The sequence below is a fragment of the Elgaria multicarinata genome, chromosome 2 (assembly GCF_023053635.1).
Source record: "Elgaria multicarinata webbii isolate HBS135686 ecotype San Diego chromosome 2, rElgMul1.1.pri, whole genome shotgun sequence".
In the NCBI taxonomy this organism is placed as follows: Eukaryota; Metazoa; Chordata; class Lepidosauria; order Squamata; family Anguidae; genus Elgaria; species Elgaria multicarinata.
The window spans coordinates 13,748,468-13,768,663 of record NC_086172.1 but is presented as its reverse complement, the minus strand read 5'-3'; the positions used below and the strand labels follow the sequence as shown (position 1 = coordinate 13,768,663).

Genomic DNA, 20,196 nt, shown 5'->3' with positions numbered 1-20,196 from the left:
GTACGGGGCAAAAAGATGATTCATCAATACCTATTGAAATGCCAGAAGAACATTCAGTAGGACAGTTTGGCTTTGCTGCAAGCAGTAAGACCTGACGACTCGTTGTCTGTTTGGGGCGTAAATCCTTTCCAAACATGCATAGAAGTGAGTCCTTAATGGAGTTCATGGAAGGAAAGTTCCCTGCCCCTTTCTCCCCCAGTAGCCACCTGCACTCCCTGAAAAGCGCCTTCGAAAGCTTGGGGATAGGTCACCTAAACAATGCAGGATGGGGCGTGAAGGGCTTCTAGGGAAAGGGAGAACTGCCCCCAAATTGGGCATTGATTTTTCACAACTCCCCTTTCCCAAGCAGTCCTTTGTGCCCTCATCCCATCATTTCTTAGGAGCACCCCTCTGCTCCTCCCTAGGTGAACCATGCAATCGGCGTCCCTAACCCCAAAGGCATATCTAGGCTGAGGTTTTGGGTAAACGGCAAAACATTTTGCCCCTACTTCCTGTTCAATGAAGAGGTAACCACCACCACCCCACATCTTCAGAAGCAGAAATATTATCATTTATAATAAAATGCACCCCAAATGTGGGTTTTTTTTAATAACCGCTGTCTGAGCACAGATCTGATCAAAACAAAGGAGACGAGCACAGCTACCCGCTTTGCAAAGGAACAGAAGATTGTAAGCCTATGCGGCAGGGTCTTGCTATTTACTGTTTTACTCTGTACAGCATCATGTACACTGATGGTGCTATATAAATAAATAAATAAATAAATAATAATAATAATAATAATAATAATAATCCACAATGCCCAAGGGACATCCCTGGAAAGTCCGTCCCGATTGTATCCTCAGGGCGACATGGCCAACAGGGCGACATGGCCAACTCTTGGAGGGCTGGCTCTCATTTCCTGCCTCCAACTGGAAGCAGCAGAGGAGCAGAAGAAAATCCCGCATCACCTGAGGAAGCACCAGGACCCAAAGGTGGGCAGGCGCCCTGACTCAGGCCTACCATCCCCAGCCTCGGTAATAGTCCCTCTGTACATGCAAGGGAATTGAAATAATGACACCTTCGTTATTTTATGTATATGTTTTTTTAAAAAAATTGTAATTTCCCCCCCCCCCCCGAATTTGGTGCTCCAGTTAGCTTGGCGCCCTAGGCAACCACCTAGTTCGCCTATATGGACAGGCAGCCCTGTCCTCCTAAGAGGATTTTCAGGAGGTGTAGGTGATGGGGTAGGAAGGGCCAGGAAACCTTCCTTCCATGAACTTCTTTAAACTAACTCACCTTAGAATCCAAGCCACAGCAAAATATTCATTGCCAAAAGATGACATGCTATTTGTCAAATATGAACTACCATCAACACGCATTTTTAGAACGTCATGTAAAATGGCCTTCTGTAACCAACATTTTATTGAAATATTTTTGATTGTATACAAAAGCAATCCATGTATTCCCCCAACCCATTTACATCATCCCCATCACATACCTATATTGTTTAAAAAACTAAAACAATAAATAAAAATAAAAAGGCATGTATAAAAAACATACATCACACAAAACATGGAGTTATTGCTTCAAATTCACAGAATTGACATCTTGCTCCAGCATAGAGATGTAAAATTTCCAGAAATTTTGAAGTCGGGGGGGGGGGGGGACTTTTTTTCCTGAGGGGTGGGGGGTGGGGTCAGGGAAAAACAAAAATTTTCAGAAAAATTGAAAAAAATGCAATATTAGCACTTTGAAAGTCACTTTGTTACTTTCGGAACATAAAATGTAATTATGCACAAGTTGGTTTGGTATAAAATTATTACATTTGGTATATTAAAAGTACAGTGTATTCAAACAATTATTACAAATTGAATTTACTTCTTTTAATTTCCTTTTTCTTTTTGTAACAAATGGAGTTATAAGCTTCTGAACTGTAAGGAATACCTGAACTGTAAGGAACCTCTTTGGTTTTGCCAGTTTATGAGGAGTAGGCAAAAAGCAATTTAAAACACACAGAGAAGAAACCATCAACATTAGTAACAAAGAAAATTAGTTATGTCTCCGCTAGTCCTCCACAGTGTCAAGCAGACAAAAAGCACCCATTCCCATAAAAAGAACTGAGAAAAACGGTAGACCAAGATTCAATTGATATGCATGAAATTTAATCAAACTCATTTTCTGAGCTATCAGTATCACTATCGGTTTCAGTGTCTGCTTCAATGGCAGTGCTGCCCCCTACAGGCAAAAATGCATCTTGCTCTTGCATTTGAGAGTAGTACTTTCAGTTTGCAACCTAGGAGTTGCTTGTCCTCGGTGCACAGAAATTGCAATAATCTGATACTGTACATAGTTTTTAGAAATCATTTGGAGAAGTAAATTTATGAGCGCCTTGTCTTATTCATCATGCTAAAATTAAACATTCCATATTCTATTTTTCTTCATTTTCCCTTTTTCAGGGAAAAAACCCAAAAGGCTTCAGAAGAAAACAGGGGGGACGGGGGATGGACGACATTTCCCCCCTGAATTTTTCCGGGTTTTTTTCTGGGCCTTCACATTTCTACTCTGGCATTGTCCAGGTGGCACCTAGACTATATAGGGTTCCAAGAATCCACCCCAAATGCTACCACTTTTCATCACCTCATATATGCAGACTGCTCTGAAGCTGCTTGTGTTCAACATGAGATGTGAACTTTAAACTTTCAGTGCCTGGGGACCTGTATTAATTCAGCCCAGTTAAGGGTGCTATTACACCTGTGTTTTCAGGGATATAATCGATAAACAAGGGCTCTGCTTCAATAGGCAAAGTCACGTACAGCAGAGTCCAGAAGCAAAGTCAGACAAAGCTAGTCAGACAGAGAAATCAAGGAGTGGATAGCACGACAGAGAGCTTGGGATTTGCCTGGGCTGGAAGCCAGACAAGCTCAGCTTGTACGTTGCTTCAACAACTGGCAGATTCAGGGCAGTATCCGAGTCACTGCATTGTACGCAGCCCTGAGATCCTAAAGATATAGGGCGGGATACAAATGTTTTAAATAAATAAATTAGTGGAAACTAGATTTCGAACTACACACAATTTCGATGAACTATCCAACTAAACTTACATTTTAACATTATGCTCACACTGCCGTTTGCTCATTCTACTCGCAACTGCTTGCACAGCAGAAAGATTTGGCCAACGTCCACTAGTGCTATTTGAGTTTGCAGAATGACACTGTTGGATACTGCCGTCAGACTGAGCCTTATCTAGTACTTGAGACTTCCTACACAGTGTGAAGCCTCCTCACTTAAATGGACCATGCCTGCTTTTGAAGTCTTTGGCTTCGATGGCATGGGGGCAACTGAGGTGTGATGATGGCTTCAGAACCGGAGTACTTAGACGTGAGGATGGCAATGTAAACCCCTCCAGAAGCAATGGGGAGCTCTTCTGGGGCTGAGGGCCCTGAGGCGGGAGGAGCATTAATGGGCACGTCTGCAACCACGTTCTGTTCCAGATCTGAGAAGTCTCTATCAGAGGCATCTCCTCCTGAGGGTGGGGGAAGAATCAGAACCCTGGGTCATGACAGGACCACACATTTAATAACTAAACATGCCTCATTACCTATGTCTTATATATATATGCATGTGAGTTCAATATGCTGGTGTCCAACTCATAAGATATGGATCCTCTAAAATTTATAGGAATATCTTAAGTCTGGTGCAAATTTCAGTTCAAAAGTGGGGCACTCTTAGGCAGCCCCAAATCAAGTTAGTTAGTTGCAGGCAAATGTGCCAGGATAGCTAGTTTTTCATATGGCTACATACATAGTTTCTCAACTGAAATCTTCAGGTCCTTAAGTGTTAGAAGTCTAAACTTGTATATGACACGCAAAATATATGAAGCTAAACCATTCAGTTTACTTTTAGACATTTTTAATGTCCTCTGTTAAGCTACATAAAGTTTATCTATGAACATTTTCTAAGCCAGGGGGATATCATTACCACATGTATGGCAGAAAGCCAGGAGTAAAGCAAGCAGCTAGAATTTCTGCAATGGTTGCTTCTGAACTCAGCACAGGTGGCGCAAACACTTCATTTGTCAAGGTCAGCCAAGACTTACTGCTTACATGCACTTCTAGTCAGGTTTGCTCCTGAGTCAGATGGTGATATTTTTAGATATTACTAAGAAAACCCAGGATTTACTTAGTTGAACATTATTCAGTACAGTCTGTATTTATAAATAACAACTAATAAAGCAACTGCAGCCTAGGAATTATGATGCCACAAGAAGTGATTTTATGTTTTTGTTTACAGCATTGGATTCCCTCTCTCATTATTGATACAGAATATTTAAAATGCATGGCCACAACTAATGTTGTGGACAGGAAGACTAATAAAAATATGTGTACCTATTGACAAAACTGGGCTACCAACTTGACCCATGCATTTAACATGCATTTAAGGAAAGGACTGGAAAGGACAACCCAACGTTCCTGTAGAACTCAACATTTTTAAAGTGTGAATGTGTGTTTCCCTGCTAAGAAAATATCATAGAATCATAGAATAGCAGAGTTGGAAGGGGCCTACAAGGCCATCAAGTCCAACCCCCTGCTCAATGCAGGAATCCACCCTAAAGCATCCCTGACAGATGCTTGTCCAGCTGCCTCTTGAAGGCCTCTAGTGTGGGAGAGCCCACAACCTCCCTAGGTAACTGGTTCCATTGTCGTACTGCTCTAACAGTCAGGAAGTTTTTCCTGATGTCCAGCTGGAATCTGGCTTCCTTTAACTTGAGCCCATTATTCCGTCTCTTGCACTCTGGGAGGATCGAGAAGAGATCCTGGCCCTCCTCTGTGTGACAACCTTTTAAGTATTTGAAGAGTGCTATCATGTCTCCCCTCAATCTTCTCTTCTCCAGGCTAAACATGCCCAGTTCTTTCAGTCTCTCTTCATAGGGCTTTGTTTCCAGACCCCTGATCATCCTGGTTGCCCTCCTCTGAACTCAGAATTGTACCTGTGCCATACACTCCGCTGCTTGCATGCTAAGAAGATACTTATCCTTTGTACTTCTATAGGGTTGTATCCAAAGTTGTCAATCCACCAATTGAAGCCATTACATCAGTGAAACAAGGAGGGGGATAATTCCCCCACACATGATCAAAATCTGGCTGGAAAACCCTCCTGAGCAGATTTTCCGTAGGCACAGAGGGAAGCAATGGGGAGAGGATATGGAGAAAGTCTGGCCGTGGCCCGACAGAGATCTGTGAATTTACAGAATGTTTGAGGCAGTTGAGCCTACAGAGACAAGAGATGTGTGAACTGCCGAGAGAGCTTTGGCTTTTGGGCAGTATAAAAATACAATAAATAAATAAATGAATAAAAGCATGGTGTAGTGGCTAACATACTGGACTGGGATGCAGGAGATCCAGGTTCTAGCCCCACTCAGCCATGGGAACCCACTGGGTGACTTTGGGCCAGTCACAAACTCTCAGCGCAACCTACTTCACAAGGTTGCTGTTGTGAAGATAAAATGAAGAGAGGGGGACTACGTACGCTGCCTTGGGTTTCTTGGAGGGGAAAAAGGTGGGATACAAATGCAGTAAATAAACAAATAATAAGTCAGGCAGACTGAGTCTATCAATTAAGTATATGTTTGAGAGCTGTTCAGATATGGAATGTTAGGTTGTCACATAGGGGTTGGGTGTAGGGGTTGGGTGGTGGAGAACATGAAAGGTGGGAGAGGAGATTGACCTGGCCAAGGCCCTGACAGCTCAGAGGAAGCATCTATGGGAGGGGAGGGGGAAACACACCATGAAGTTCACCCACCCACCCACCCAGACCCACTATACGAAGGACAGTTTCACCTTTCCAATTCTCCAGAGTTGCAGACTCTGCACTCCACTGCAGAACCATAAAACTTCCAGGCAGACTTCTAGTAAAGCAGGAGAAGGCAGGAGCATTTGTGGGGTTCTCCCCCCCCTTTAGTCTTTCCCCACTCCTGCTCCCAAGGGGCCTGAGCAGTACTGCAAGGCTCCTGCTCCAAGTTGTCTGGAGCCATGCAAAAGAGCATGTTGGTTATTGTGTGGAGATACACTGCAATATTTTGTTGCAGGTCCCACTTGTTGTATAGAAGAATACTTACATTCTCCTACAAGCAAGACAAGTACTTTACCAGCAGGGGGAAATATAGTTAGCTTTCTGAAAGAAATAAAATCCAGGTTTTCCAAAGACACCCAAGAGAATGATCCACAATTCAGATCTGATTTAAGCAAATTTAGTTTTACTGAATTAAATAGGATTAACACTACAACACTGTGCATAATTACAATGAAGTTCCACCAATTTCAAATAGAATGCAATCCTGTATTCAGAAGCAAGTCCTATTGCGTTCAATGGGACTTGCTCTCAGGTAAGTGTGTATAGGGTTGCAGCTATAGTTAGGAGCATGTTATAAGTGAGCCTAAATACAAGCATTATTTAAATTGCTTGTAGATCAATCTGCAGAGCAATTTAAATAATAAGCAAATTCACATAATTATTACTAGATTTAATTAATCAATGGAGCTCTCTACTAAGCCAAACTCTCATACTCTCAATTTGAAATACAATTTCAAATTGAGCATATGGTTGTACTACTACCATTCCAAAGTGATCTCCTTGCTTGTGTCTCAGAAGGTCTTAACTGTAAATAATTGAAGGAATAAGGCAGAGATGGGGAACCTCCGGCCACAGGTCAATTTGACCTGCCAGGCCGGCCCATCTGACCACAAGGCCTTGGGCAAAGCCCCTTCCCCTGGAGTTCCATGTGAAGTCTGGCAAAAAAACTTCCGCTTTTCTCTAGTCATTGATCAGTTCCTGGCCAAGGAAAGCCCAAACGGAGTGAACACATGGCATCAGGAGCATCATTTGGACAATGGGCAGTGGGGGGGGGGGAATAGCCACCCCAAACCCGTATCCCACCCTGGAATAAGGGAAACACCTACCAGATCAGATCATTTTATTGTATTTGACTAATAGCCATTACAAAGAGAACAGCTTGATAGACCATACAATAACAGAAATCAAATTAGTGAATCACCTGCACAGTCCACTGCAATAGCATTCAGGTCTAGCTCCTTCCTCTCTCTCCTCTCTCATCTCACACTATTGCCCCGCTCGTGCTCTTCGCTCCTCTGATGCCATGTTTCTCGCCTGCCCAAGGGCCTCTACTTCCCTTGCTCGGCTTTGTCCATTTTCTTCTGCTGCCCCTTACGCCTGGAACGCTCTTCCAGAACATTTGAGAACTACAAGTTCAATCGCAGCTTTTAAAGCTCAACTAAAAACTTTCCTTTTTCCTAAAGCTTTTAAAACTTGATGTTGTACGGACTTTATACTATTAGTTTTACCCTACCCTGTGCCTGTTGGCATTCTCTTCCCCTCCTTATTGTTTTATTATGATTCTATTAGATTGTAAGCCTATGCGGTAGGGCCTTGCTATTTACTGTTTTACTCTGTACAGCACCATGTACATTGATGGTGCTATATAAATAATAATAATAATAATAATAATAATAATAATAATAATAATAATAATAAATATGTTTGGCAGCTTTAGCAAACAAAGCTGTTTTGTGAGTAACAGAAGGGTCGCAATCTGACAACAACCAGCAGATTTTCACATAGGAACTTTCCCCCTGTAAGGATGCCAAAACCTGGCCCAGGAATCTCTCCCTGGGGTTTTTATATAGGTGACAATACAATGGCCATCAGACTGGAAAAAATAAACTTATATCCCCATACCAAAAAAGGAAACACTAAAGAATGTTCCAACTATCGGACAGTAGCACTTATTTCACATGCCAGCAAGGTAATGCTCAAGATCCTGCAAGGTAGACTCCAGCAATTCATGGAGCGAGAATTGCCAGATGTACAAGCTGGGTTTAGAAAAGGCAGAGGAACTAGAGACCAAATTGCCAATATCCGCTGGATAATGGAGAAAGCCAGGGAGTTCCAGAAAAACATCTATTTCTGTTTTATTGTCTATTCTAAAGCCTTTGACTGTGTGGATCATAACAAACTGTGGCAAGTTCTTGGTGGTATGGGGATACCAAGTCATCTTGTCTGCCTCCTGAGGAATCTGTATAACGAACAAGTAGCAATGGTAAGAACAGACCACGGAACAACGGACTGGTTTAAGATTGGGAAAGGAGTACGGCAGGGTTGTATACTCTCACCTTACCTATTCAACTTGTATGCAGAAAACATCATGCGATGTGCTGGGCTTGACGAATCCAAGGCTGGAGTTAAAATCGCAGGAAGAAACATTAACAATCTCAGATATGCAGATGACACCACATTCATGGCTGAAAGCGAGGAGGAGCTGAGGAGCCTTATGACAAAGGTGAAAGAAGAAAGTGCAAAATCTGGGTTGCAGTTAAACCTCAAAAAAACCAAGATTATGGCAACCAGCTTGATTGATAACTGGCAAATAGAGGGAGAAAACGTGGAGGCAGTGACAGACTTTGTATTTCTGGGCGCAAAGATTACTACAGACGCAGACTGCAGCCAGGAAATCAGAAGACGTTTACTTCTTGGGAGGAGAGCAATGACAAATCTTGATAAAATAGTTAAAAGCAGAGACACCACACTGACAACAAAGGTCCGCATAGTTAAAGCAATGGTATTCTCCGTAGTAACCTATGGCTGCGAGAGCTGGACCATAAGGAAAGCTGAGCGAAGGAAGATAGATGCTTTTGAACTGTGGTGTTGGAGGAAAATTCTGAGAGTGCCTTGGACTGCGAGAAGATCAAACCAGTCCATACTCCAGGAAATAAAGCCAGACTGCTCACTTGAGGGAATGGTATTAAAGGCAAAACTGAAGTACTTTGGCCACATAATGAGAAGACAGGATACCCTGGAGAAGAGGCTGATGCTAGGGAAAGTGGAAGGCAAAAGGAAGAGGGGCCGACCAAGGGCAAGATGGATGGATGATATTCTGGAGGTGACAGACTTGACCTTGGGGGAGCTGGGGGTGGCGACAGCCGACAGAAAGCTCTGGCGTGGGCTGGTCCATGAAGTCATGAAGAGTCGGAAACGACTGAACGAATAAACAACAAAAACAATAGTGAGAGATATCTCTACCTCACTCATACCAGATACAGAACCGTACGTTTTGGGGAACATGTCTATATCTGCAATCCAAGAACGCTGTGGGCACGGTTTGGAAGCGTAGTTCTGTAAATGAGGTTCTCAAAGAGGCAAGTCAGGGTTTGTAGGTATTGAGCTCTTCCACGATTCATTTTAAACTGGCCATACCGTTGAGAAAAGTTTGAAGCTTTGATTAGATTTAAATCCTGACTATTATCTATTCCATATATGCAGCCTCTCAATTTGTTTTTGGCTCATGATGTGGTAAAAATATCTGGTAGAAGGTTTTTGGAAGTTAGCAACTCTTGGCATGATTTAGCCCAGCCACCCTTCTTCCTTGGTTCCCTCAAGCAAAGCTTGGGGAGGCGGTCTTCTGGCATATCCAGGACCCTCATATAATACACAAGGTCTGCCTTCTGAGCCCTTGCTTCTACAGATACTACACCTGTCTCTGCTCTGAGGAAGGGAGCTTGGGTCCCTTGAGGTACTGCCAGCAATAATCTCAGAAAATTATTTTAACAAACCTCCAACTCCTTCAAAGTCTTATGCTTTACCCCCCAAATCTCAATCCCATATTGGATTTGAGCAACTACTTTTGCAAGAAAAACCTCCAGTACTGGACCCACCAACCTGCCTCCCCTGGAGTAGAAGAATTTCCGGATAGCTTGAGTTGTCTTCTGTGCTGTTATTTTAATGTTCTGGAGCTGAATCTTCCAAGAACTTGTCTCATCAAAGTATACACCCAGGTATATGAAGGAAGAAATCTGATCTATCTTATTTCTAACTAGCTTCCAATTGTATCTGGGGTGACGTTTACCAAAGACCAACACCTTGGATTTAGCTAAGTTAATTCTGAGCTGTTCCACTGGCCAAAAATCATAAAGTTTGTTCAGACTTCTCTTCAGCCCGATTTTGTTCATGGATAGCAGTACAAGTCATTTGCCTAGATTAATATTGCAACTCTGTGGTTGCCTACTGTGGGAAGGAAGTGCTCTGGGCAATTTAACTCATTTACAATATTGTTAATGCAAAGATTAAACAGAAGGGGTGCTAGCAAGCAGCCTTGTTTGACTCCTTTGGCTGTCTAGATTTCTTTCGATAATCTCCCATCTGTGCTGACCCTTACCCTCATAGTTGTATAAAGTTCCCAAATCAGGAACAGCAGTCTCTTGTCAATATTGGTCCCTGCGAGCTTGTCCCACAATCAACTCTTAGTAATTGAATCGAAGGCTGAGGAGACGTCAATGAAAGCAGCAAAGAGCCTTTTGGAAGTACCAGTAGTATATTTATAAATTAAATGGTGCAAAACAAAGACCTGGTCCACCGTATTGTGGCCTTTCCTAAACTCATCTTTCCAGTCCAACAACTTTTGGAGGAGGAAACGGCAGTAGATCTTGGAGCTAATATCCAATAAACTGATTGACTGATAGTTCTGAGGTTTAGATTGATCTCTTTTCTTATACCTTAGAAAGATTATGCTCATATTCCATCCTTCAGGGAAGATTCCTGTAGAATTGATATGAGAAAATAATTTTGCTAATAAAGGTGCCCACCATTCAGAATTACTTTTAAACACCTCCGGTGGGATCATACCCTTCCCAGGTGCTTTGCCCACCGCTAAAGCATGGATACATTTGCTCACTTCTTGTTCTGTGACTGGGGGCCATTCTGGGTGTGCAGCCATGTTATGGATGGCAGTTGAACCAATACTGCCATCTTTTGGGAAACGTCTACCATATAAAGAAGCTGAATAAATATTTGAGAAAAGATTGCAGATGCCATCAATACAAGGCAAAGGGTAAGCATCCTTAAGAACAAATTCATTCAGCCAATGATAATTTACACAAACTTCTTCCTTAAGCTGTCCAGCACATTTAAATTTCTAAAAATTGCTAGTAGTATAACAGCTTGCATCACTGAAAACTATTTAATGCTTTAGATTAGATGTGTGCCATATCCAAGTAGTTTAAATGGTCATAGACTAGTAATGAATAGAACAAGAGCACTATCCTATACCCTCTAATGTAGATTTCCTGAAGAGCGTGTAGCTAGCCAGCATTAGAGAATAATGCAGTAAACTACATTAGTAGTAGGGATGTGCTCCGCTCCGATTAGAATCGGAGAATCAGAAGCGAATTGGCCTGCTCCGCCTTGCCCAGAGGCGGAGTAGAAGCGGACCGCGGACCCTTAGAAGCAAGGTGAAGAGAAGCGCCCATAGGCGGAGCGCTTCTCTTTTCGCGGAGCGCTCTGATCGCCATTTTGAAAAATTTCGCCCATAGGATTGCATTGCGGAAAAGAATAGGGGATAACTGTGTTGTTTTTAAAGCTATCTTTCTGAAATTTCTTGTGCTTAGAGAGTCATGGGTGGGGGTCATTTTGAGCCTATCTCAGCACTCTGCGTGGTGCGGTTCGCTTGCTATAATTTTTTTTAAAAAATTGGGTAAAAAAAGCGGGAGAGGTACCTTTTTGAAGTGCTGAGAGGCAGATTCATGATCACACAATCCCAAAGTTGGAGGAGGGGATAGGCAAAATGGGACTTGGGATACTGGGAAACTTCTCTTTCTTAGTCTGTGAACGGACTTTTCCCAGTGTTTTTTAAAACAGTAGCCCCACCAAATGCACAAACACAACCTGAAATCATATACTAAGCAAATAAATAACAGATAGGAAACACAGCACTGCTACCCACCCTAACCTTGGTGAACAACTGAATAGATGTAGTGCAAGGGAATGAGGTCCCCTAGGGCATGTGGACGTGCCCAGTGCACAGACACTGTGTCCTGCCCTGGAGGGTCATCAGAGCCCTCCAAAGGTCAACCAGTGAACAGACTGAAGCTAATGCCTGTCATGAGTTGAAGTGGCAAGTCGCTTCTCAACACTGGCAGTTACTTAGGGCCAGTCAACAATTGGCACAGTTCCCCCTCCCACTGGGCACGCCCACTTTCCTCTTACTGGTAAAAGGCAGACATAGCCTTTTTTAAAAAAAATCTTCTTGTTGTTTATTCAGCAACACTGCTGCTTTTAATTCCACCCCTCCTTTGTTTATTTATTTATTTATTCCATTTTATATTTACACCCCATAGCCCAAGCTCTCCTGGCTTTTCCTCTTCAGTGAAGTCATGCAGGCTTTCATTGTGGTTCAACTCCTTATTGTTGTTGTTGTTATTATTGCTATTAATATTAATTAGTACTGCTATTATTAACATTATTATTTTGTTGTTGTTTAATAATGGCTGTGATCACAGTGCAGTCAATCAACTCTGAAGCAAGGGTCACAAAGCTTTACTCTTATCCTCCTAGCCTCCTAGTTATGGGATGCAAAAGAAAAGGCATCTCTCTGTGCTGCTCCCACCTCACAGGGATGGTTTGCATTACTGGCTTTGAAACTATCCTTGGCTCACTTCCTTATGCCCCCAGAAATGTCTGCTGCCTGCCTGCCTTCCCTCCCTCCTCCCCTGCCCACCTCACAGGGATGGTTTGTGTGTGTCTTGCTTTGACTCAGGGGAGAAGTCCTTCCTGCGCTCACTTAGACTTTTTGAAGTTCCAAATCAATTTTTCAAGTGTGGAAGAAGATCTACTCCCCAATTCATGGCATGTTGGGATTTCCTTTGAAATGGCCCCATTGAGCTGTCTGCAGCTTTAAATCCCTGAGATACTGGGGTGTCCGATTTTCAAAAATTCCCCCAAAATCAGGGGAGGCTTGGATTGGCTTGAGTCTTGGCATGCATGTGTATACGTCCATGAGGTGTCATGGTGCCGAACTTGAGGTTTCTAACATGAAAATTGACGTAGTTCTAGCATGGGACTTGATTTGGGGTGAGTTAAAAGGTTAAAGCCCTGCCAAAAATCAGGGGATGATGGGATTTGCTTGAAACTTGCCAAGAATGTGGATCTAGATGGTATTTGTGATGGTGCCTGTTTCAATTTATTTTATCTGTCAAAATGTCAGAGCAATTCTCATGTTTGAAAATGGGGTGTCCGATTTTCATAAATTCCTCAAAAATCAGGGGATGATGGGATTGGCTTGAGTCTTGGCATGCATGTGTATCCATGGATAATCTATCATGGTGCCGAGTTTGAGGTTTCTAACGTGAAAATTGACGGAGATATCAAAAGGGGTGTGATTTGGGGTTATGGGTGGTGCGTTAGAGGTTAAAGTCCCGCCAAAAATCAGGGGATGATGGGATTTGCTTGAAACTTGGCATGAATGTGGACCTAGATGGCATCTGTGAGGGTGCCCACTTCCAATTTTTTTATCTGTCAAAACGTCGGAGAACAGTCCGTGTCTGAAAATGGGATGTCCAATTTTCATAAATTCCCCCAAAATCAGGGGATGCTTGGATTGGATTGAGTCTTGGCATGCATGTGTATATGTCCATGAGGTGTCATGGTGCTAAACTTGAGGTTTCTAACTTTAACAGAAAAAAAGTTGTAGACTTTTTTGGATTTCAATGCAAGCCTATGGGGGGGGGGGAAGCGGAGCTCCGATCCGGATCCGGAGCTCCGCAGCGGAGCAGAGCGGACTATAGGCGGGGCGGGGCAGAGCGAAGTGGCCCGATCTGCAAATTGCGGATCTGGAAGAGAAGCGGATCGGGGGGGGGGTCCGTGCACACCCCTAATTAGTAGCAACCAATAAGTTCCTAATGCTAACCATTTTTGTAAGTAAGTTCCAAATATCTTTGAATACAAGGCATCATTGCCTATTACTGCTGCTCAACATGGAGACAAAAATGTATGTCTCTCTATTAGGTTAGCTAATTGCTTAATTTACAAAAGTTTAAAACAAAACAAAAAATCCTTCAGTCCAAAGACAAATACTAATGTGCTTCCAAAAATGATGACATAACTTCCCACCCACACGACCCACAAAAAGCATTCTTTGTGCAAATTCACAAACAGAAATTCAAATCAGAAAGCAAGCAAGAAGATGAAGTGGTACATATACCATATAACAAGGGTGGGGAACATGTGGCTCTCCAGATGTTGTTAGACTGCTACTCCCATCAGCTCTAGCCAATATAACAAATGGTGAGAAAGGATGGAGCTAGAGTTCAACAACATCTGCAGGACCACACATTTCCCATCCCTGCCATATAAGAATGATTTCAACTGTATATTCTCTTATCATGAGCGGCATATGCAAGAGACAGATTTTGCAATTGTGAAAACTCAGACATCACAAAATTGTACCCATTTGTGCCTATCTATGGGCACTGTGATGGAGAGAATTCCGCTATAGCACTCCAGACTGAAGGAGAAAGAGGATATACCTTTGTTAAACAAAAACTCACGCATAATTCCTCAAAGATATTAGAAAGAAGACTGGTATGAAGGAAGAGGCAGTACAATTGTCAACAAAAACTATTTTGAAACATCTAGATATGACCAATTATGGATACTAGTTGAATCTCTTTTACACCTGGATAATAAAGTCTATGCAAACAGCCTCAACGGAACTCCCTTGCTAATGTGATCTGATAATGCCCAAAAGAGAGAAGGGTAAAATAAAAAGAGGAAGAGATCATCCATATGGAAAGAAGTAAACAAAGAGAATTTAAGACAGGCTAGCTAAAATCATTAAAATACACAGCAACACTTAAATCCAATCTGCATACCAATCAAATTAAGACTAATACCATGCATAATATAAACTTCCCCTCAACAATGCTGCTGCTAAAACTCTGGCATTGAGATGTCAACAAAACAAGAGGAGAGGAGATTAATTAATCTAAAAATCTTTGATTTAGTTCTGGGATCTTCAGTGTGGTGCCTGTGGGCATCAATGTACCCATGGACACCTTTCTTGGGACCCACCAGGCTCCCTGTCTCTCCTGGTTTTTATTTTAAGGGTTTTATTTAATTAAGGGTACAATCCTATTCATGTTTAGATAGAAAAAAGTCCTACAATTCCCAGCAGCTGGGAGTTTTCAGACTCTTTTTCTGTCCCGACATTCAAGCTAAATAAACTGTTTTTAAATTGGGAGGCTGGTATATTGCAAAGCAAAAGGTTGCCCTCTTGTACACCTTTATTTGAGTTCAAATGAATGGTTTTGTATTTCGGAGCTCAGACCCAACCTCTGCCTTGTACTTAGTCTTTGGTAAATTACTTTTCTTTTAACCTCACCAGTTTGCCTAATGGGAAATGAGTGTTTTGTGACCGACTATGCCCACTACGACAGCCATTTTATGAATGGGCAAGCATCCCCATGGAAACCATTTTGTGAGAGTGCCCACAAAACTCTAAAAAACCCTAATGTGTCCACTGAGCACTGTTCAAACACTTATCCGTGAGAGAGCAAGCACCTATCACCTGCTCAGTTTAGTAGAGTCTAAAAGCCAGGGGGTAAGATTAAACTTCTCCAGTGTTGATACGCAGGCAACTCTTCAAACCAGCTGTTCACTTTTTCCTTACAGATGGAAGAAGAAACAGATAAATGTAAAACTGGGGGTGGAAGAGAAGAGAAATGAACTCCCCCTGTCTTTTATTTGCCTAAAAAAGACCCATAAATTTATTTATTTATTACATTTATAAACCGCCCCAAAGCCGAAGCTCTTTGGGCGGTTTACAAAAATTAAAAACAGTGATCATTAAAAACAAATATACAAAATTTTAAAAGCATAAAAATAGCAATATCATTTAAAACAACTATTCTGGGGTCAGTTTAAAAACTCAGCATATGTTAAGAGATGTTAAGAGATTTACATTTCTGCCCATGTTCATATTGTAAACAACCAAAGGACTACTGGAAACCTTGGCACACCCACCCTCTTCCAAGTCATCAAAATATAGGGGCTCCTCCTATGCTGGGCCCCAGGGCTACCAAGTTGAGCATTTTATTCTCTGCAACCTTACGAGGACTAGAAGCAGCCATCAGTGCAGAGATTCCCTAGACTCCACAACATCCTCTCTCAATCTGGTGCCAACCAAATATTTATGACTTCACCCATCTGCCCTGGCCAGGAATGCTGGAAGTTGTAATGCAAAACACAGGTTGGGAAAGGTTACTCTAGAAACTCTCTAACCAGGATGCACATTAAGACAGCTAAGCAGCCGCCCTCCCTCAGGAGGCAGCAATATGCAAGCTTGTGTCTGACATGCAACATCAAAACAGTACACGTGAAGTCTGTACTTCCAAGGGGGTAATACATTTTTTTTAAAAAAGCAGTTTAAGGGGTGGGGGGAGACTGGGTTATTTTTTCATTAACTAAGTTCCTCCCCTGAAAACATTTGGGGTGGGGGTAAGATCCACATTTGATTGTGCGTTTATTCACATTATATTGTACAGATCTCTCAGAAAAACCAAAAGATTACAGAAAAATGTTGCATAGCAGTTAAGAACCAATCTAGTTTACCATATCAATATTATGCAGACACAGAGCAAGACATTTTTACGCCAAAAAACTCCTCCATGGCATTAAATACGAAGAAGGAAAACCAAAGTTATAGTGAATAAAGGGGTTTTTATTGGAGGCACGAGGGAGCCTCCAATCCCCTTGCAGGTGTCGCACAAGTGCCTGAGAGGTTGAGCACTTCATCAGGAAGTTCCAAGTTCTAATCTTGCCTCCCAACCGGCGGCCTTAGGCAAGCCCTTCTCTCTAAGCCTCCTCCCTCAATCTAAAACCTTTCAGAGATTTAAGAATTAGAAGACAATGTCTAAAGTACTTTGAAGACATTAGACCAATGTAAATGTTACATGTTGTTGTTATTGTAGCTGCGTTAACACAAAAACGAGGAAAGGACCCACAGGCAAGTGAACAGGAGAGCAAGTGATCCCAAGTGATCCTGCTACACTGAGCGGGTCTGGCTCCCAACTTGTGCACAGGACCGCAACCAAATGGGGCCGGGCGGGGGGGGGGCAGAAGAACAGGCTAAAACCCCACCCCCCACTGCCTTAGGGGGTGTGAAAGCCCCCCACCCACCCACGGGTCTTCCTCCTGCCGAGCCGTGGGAGGGGGCCCGGGGGGACCTACCTTCGATGGCGATGACGTGCTCCCGGAGCTGGTTCTGCAGCCCCGGCTCCTCCACCCGCTCCAGCAGCTCGTAAATGGAGTAGATGTTGGGGTGCACCGACTCGAAGCGCTGGATCTCCGCCCGGATGGCCGCCGAGTTGGCCAGATGCTGCTGCTGCGGGTGGTGATGCTGGTAGTTCATGGCGGGGGGTGGGGGGCGGCGGGGACGCTCCAGCGGCCGCCCCCACCCACAGCCACACCGGCAGTCGCCCACCGACCACCCGCAAGGCGGGCCAAGGGAGGCAGCCCCTCAGCCCGCTCGCCAGCCCGCCCCAAGCGCCGGTGCTGTCAGCCCATCCTCCGGCCAGTCAAGGCGGGCAGGGAAGGGCTGGGCACAAAGGCCCGGGACCCCCATGGGGAAGAGCCAGGCAGGCAGGCGTCCACGGCCACGACGCCCCCCACGACCACCACACGGCCCAGCCTCGGTCGCCGCTGCTCCTGTGGCGCGGCCGGCGCAATCGCAGAACCCCGGCGACAAGCCGGACCCCAGCAGCCCCGCCCACCTCCGCAAGCCAACCAATCCAAAGGCAGGGGGCCCAGCCTGCGCTCCACCACAGCCCCGCCTCTTATGCGTCACGGCGCCAAGGCCCCGCCCACCCCATCGCTTTCTGGGAAATGGAGTTCCCAGTGAACTCTCCCGTGGCCACCATTTCCTGCCGTCCTTTCCGCGGTTCTGACGTCGGTGGCCCCCGTGCGTCTTCTCATCGCAGCTGCCGCTCGGGCCCAGGCTGACGCGTCGGCAGGGGAGGCCGCGCCCCGGGCCCGTTTCCTCGTCCACGCTGGTTTTGTGGTTCCTGCGGGTTGTGCGGCAGGCAGCTCCTTTGTCTTTCATTAGCCTGAATGGCAGTTGCGGAAGGGTTTGCTTTCCTTCTTCACCCTAAGGCATGATGTCAGGATAGCAGACGTCTTCCCAGGACTATGGATATCCACAACACAGGGAACCTTTTGATGCATCCAAATCTGCCAGAAATAGCTAAAGTAAAGCCATTAATGAACTCCTTGATAGCCCATTACCTAGGAGCATCCTCCTGTTTACCTGCCATTCATGGGTAAAACGCCTCCTCGGCTACCCCCTGCGTGCAAACACAGGCACGCTCGCATCCAACCAAACGTTTTCTTTAAAAAATGGTGTCTGGCTCTTTATTCTTCTGTCATTTCGAGCTGAACTAAATGTTCTTGCAATCACACAACAGGTTTAGTTACTAGAGTAAACACGCACGACCTCGATTAGGATTGGGGCTACAGCGGGAGGAGTTACAGCAGTGGTTCCCAAACTTTTTCAGGTAACCACCCCATTGGTTCCACAAACTCATGCCCAGTACCCCCTACCCTACCCTATAAAAATTATTATTCAGAATAGTGGTTTTCAACGACCCACTAAGGAAGATAATAACGATAAAATTCAAACCAGTAATAGTTAATTGAATATTTATTCAGAATCCAAAGCACCCGCCGCAGGCTTGCCAAGGGAGGGAGGGAAAAGAGAGCGAACACCTGTTTTGCAGCCAGCGTGGCAGGGCACACCAAGCAGGGCATGTCTCTTCATTAGCGTTTTGGTGCTTTTGAAACATTTCAATTCACTGTTAAAAGGACTCTTCTTAAACGGTATTAATACATGTGTGGATTCTTCCCCTATATGGCTCGGGACCAAACTACGTTCTCCCATAAAAATGTCCCTGGGTTTTAAGACCTTCTGGAGAGGCGCTTCTCAGAAAAGACCACTTTGAGCGCCCCCCTGCCCCCCTTTGCCTCTTAGTGCCCCCCTGCCACCCCTTTGCCTCTTAGCACCCCCCTTTGCAATCCCACCGCCCCCAAGGGGGTGGTAACGCCCACTTTGGGAACCACTGAGTTACAGCTTCCCCACCCATTTTCATCCCCCAATTCCATCCAATTCCTACGGGGAGGTTAAAAACGGCTTTCATTGATTCCAAAGGAGGCATTTTTAGGTCCCCCGGGATGGGAGGATTTCGGGATGAAAAGCTTACCCCTCCTCCTGGAGTGTTGTGGTCCCAGTCTGAATTGGGGCTGCATGTGCTTACTCTGGAGTAAATAAACCAATCACACATAGCTCAGTTATGTATGACTACAAGAACATTTAGTTTGGCCCTTGGTTATTCTGGGCACCTATCCAGTGACCACCGCAACGTTGTACCTCTCCAGGTGACCCCTGCGTTGTGAGTCTTTTATCTCAAAGAATTTTGTGTAGGTTAGTAAGCTTTTTCTTTTATTTCTCTTATTCCTTTAATAAATTTCAATTTGGACCTTAGGCTTCAGCATACATTTCTGGAGCTAGCAAGAGAAACTTCTGTCCTGACCTGCCCGGTCACTCAGGCCCATCTACCCGTGTTTACATATCTGTGCCTAAGGGGAAACGAGGAAAGCAAGCCCAGGGTAACAGGTCTCAGGTGATGGCTACCTACCTGTTCCGAGGCAGATAATTAGTTTGTAGCTCTGCAGCCCCAGGCTTTGAGGGGAAAGAAGATGGGAGCAGAATTCAACCAGTCAGATAGAATCATGCCAACAGGCCTGCCTCACAAGGCACTTGTGGTACAGCAAATTGTAACAACACTTTCTATTCCCCTCCCTGCTGCATTTTTTTTCTGGTGCCATGCACAAATTAAATGCTATCCATCAGGTTTTTAAAGTAAATGGATAATTGCTAGTTTTACCCTACCCTGTGCCTGTTTGGTGCATTCTCTTCCCCTCCTTATTGTTTTATTATGATTTTATTAGAATGTAAGCCTATGCGGCAGGGTCTTGCTATTTACTGTTTTACTCTGTACAGCACCATGTACACTGATGGTGCTATATAAATAAATAAATAATAATAATAATAATATCTTCAGAAAGACTATTTTTGTGTAGTTTTAAAACAAATTGTCTCCTTGATTATTCAAGAATTTGTAATAAATAAAACACTAATCCTATGGGGATGTGGAGATAAGGGATGCTGAAGATATAGTTTATGGTTGTTCTGACTTTTCCTGGCATGGAATCAATGAAGCCTTATTTAATCTATGCTGGTGTTTACTTCCTGTGGAACCTTTGGCAGGCAGCCTTTTCTGACAGTTGAACAATTGCTGTCTGTGAAATGATAATGGGCTGGCA

The 20,196-nt window shown here is 44.0% G+C and overlaps 1 protein-coding gene across 4 annotated transcripts in view; it reads right to left on the bottom strand.

Annotated features, from left to right (window-relative positions):
• AGAP1 (ArfGAP with GTPase domain, ankyrin repeat and PH domain 1) overlaps positions 1-17,511 on the bottom strand; it is a 452,256-nt gene extending 434,745 nt beyond the window's left edge. For 2 of the 4 annotated variants that reach the window (XM_063116057.1, XM_063116058.1), the window contains exon 1: positions 17,050-17,509. In XM_063116057.1, the coding sequence (XP_062972127.1) occupies positions 17,050-17,230 (181 nt within the window). In that variant the 5' untranslated portion in view covers positions 17,231-17,509. Of the gene's footprint in view, positions 1-17,049 lie in introns of all 4 variants that reach the window. The other 2 variants (XM_063116055.1, XM_063116056.1) reach the window with 2 other exon arrangements.
• Positions 17,512-20,196: the final 2,685 nt, after the last annotated feature.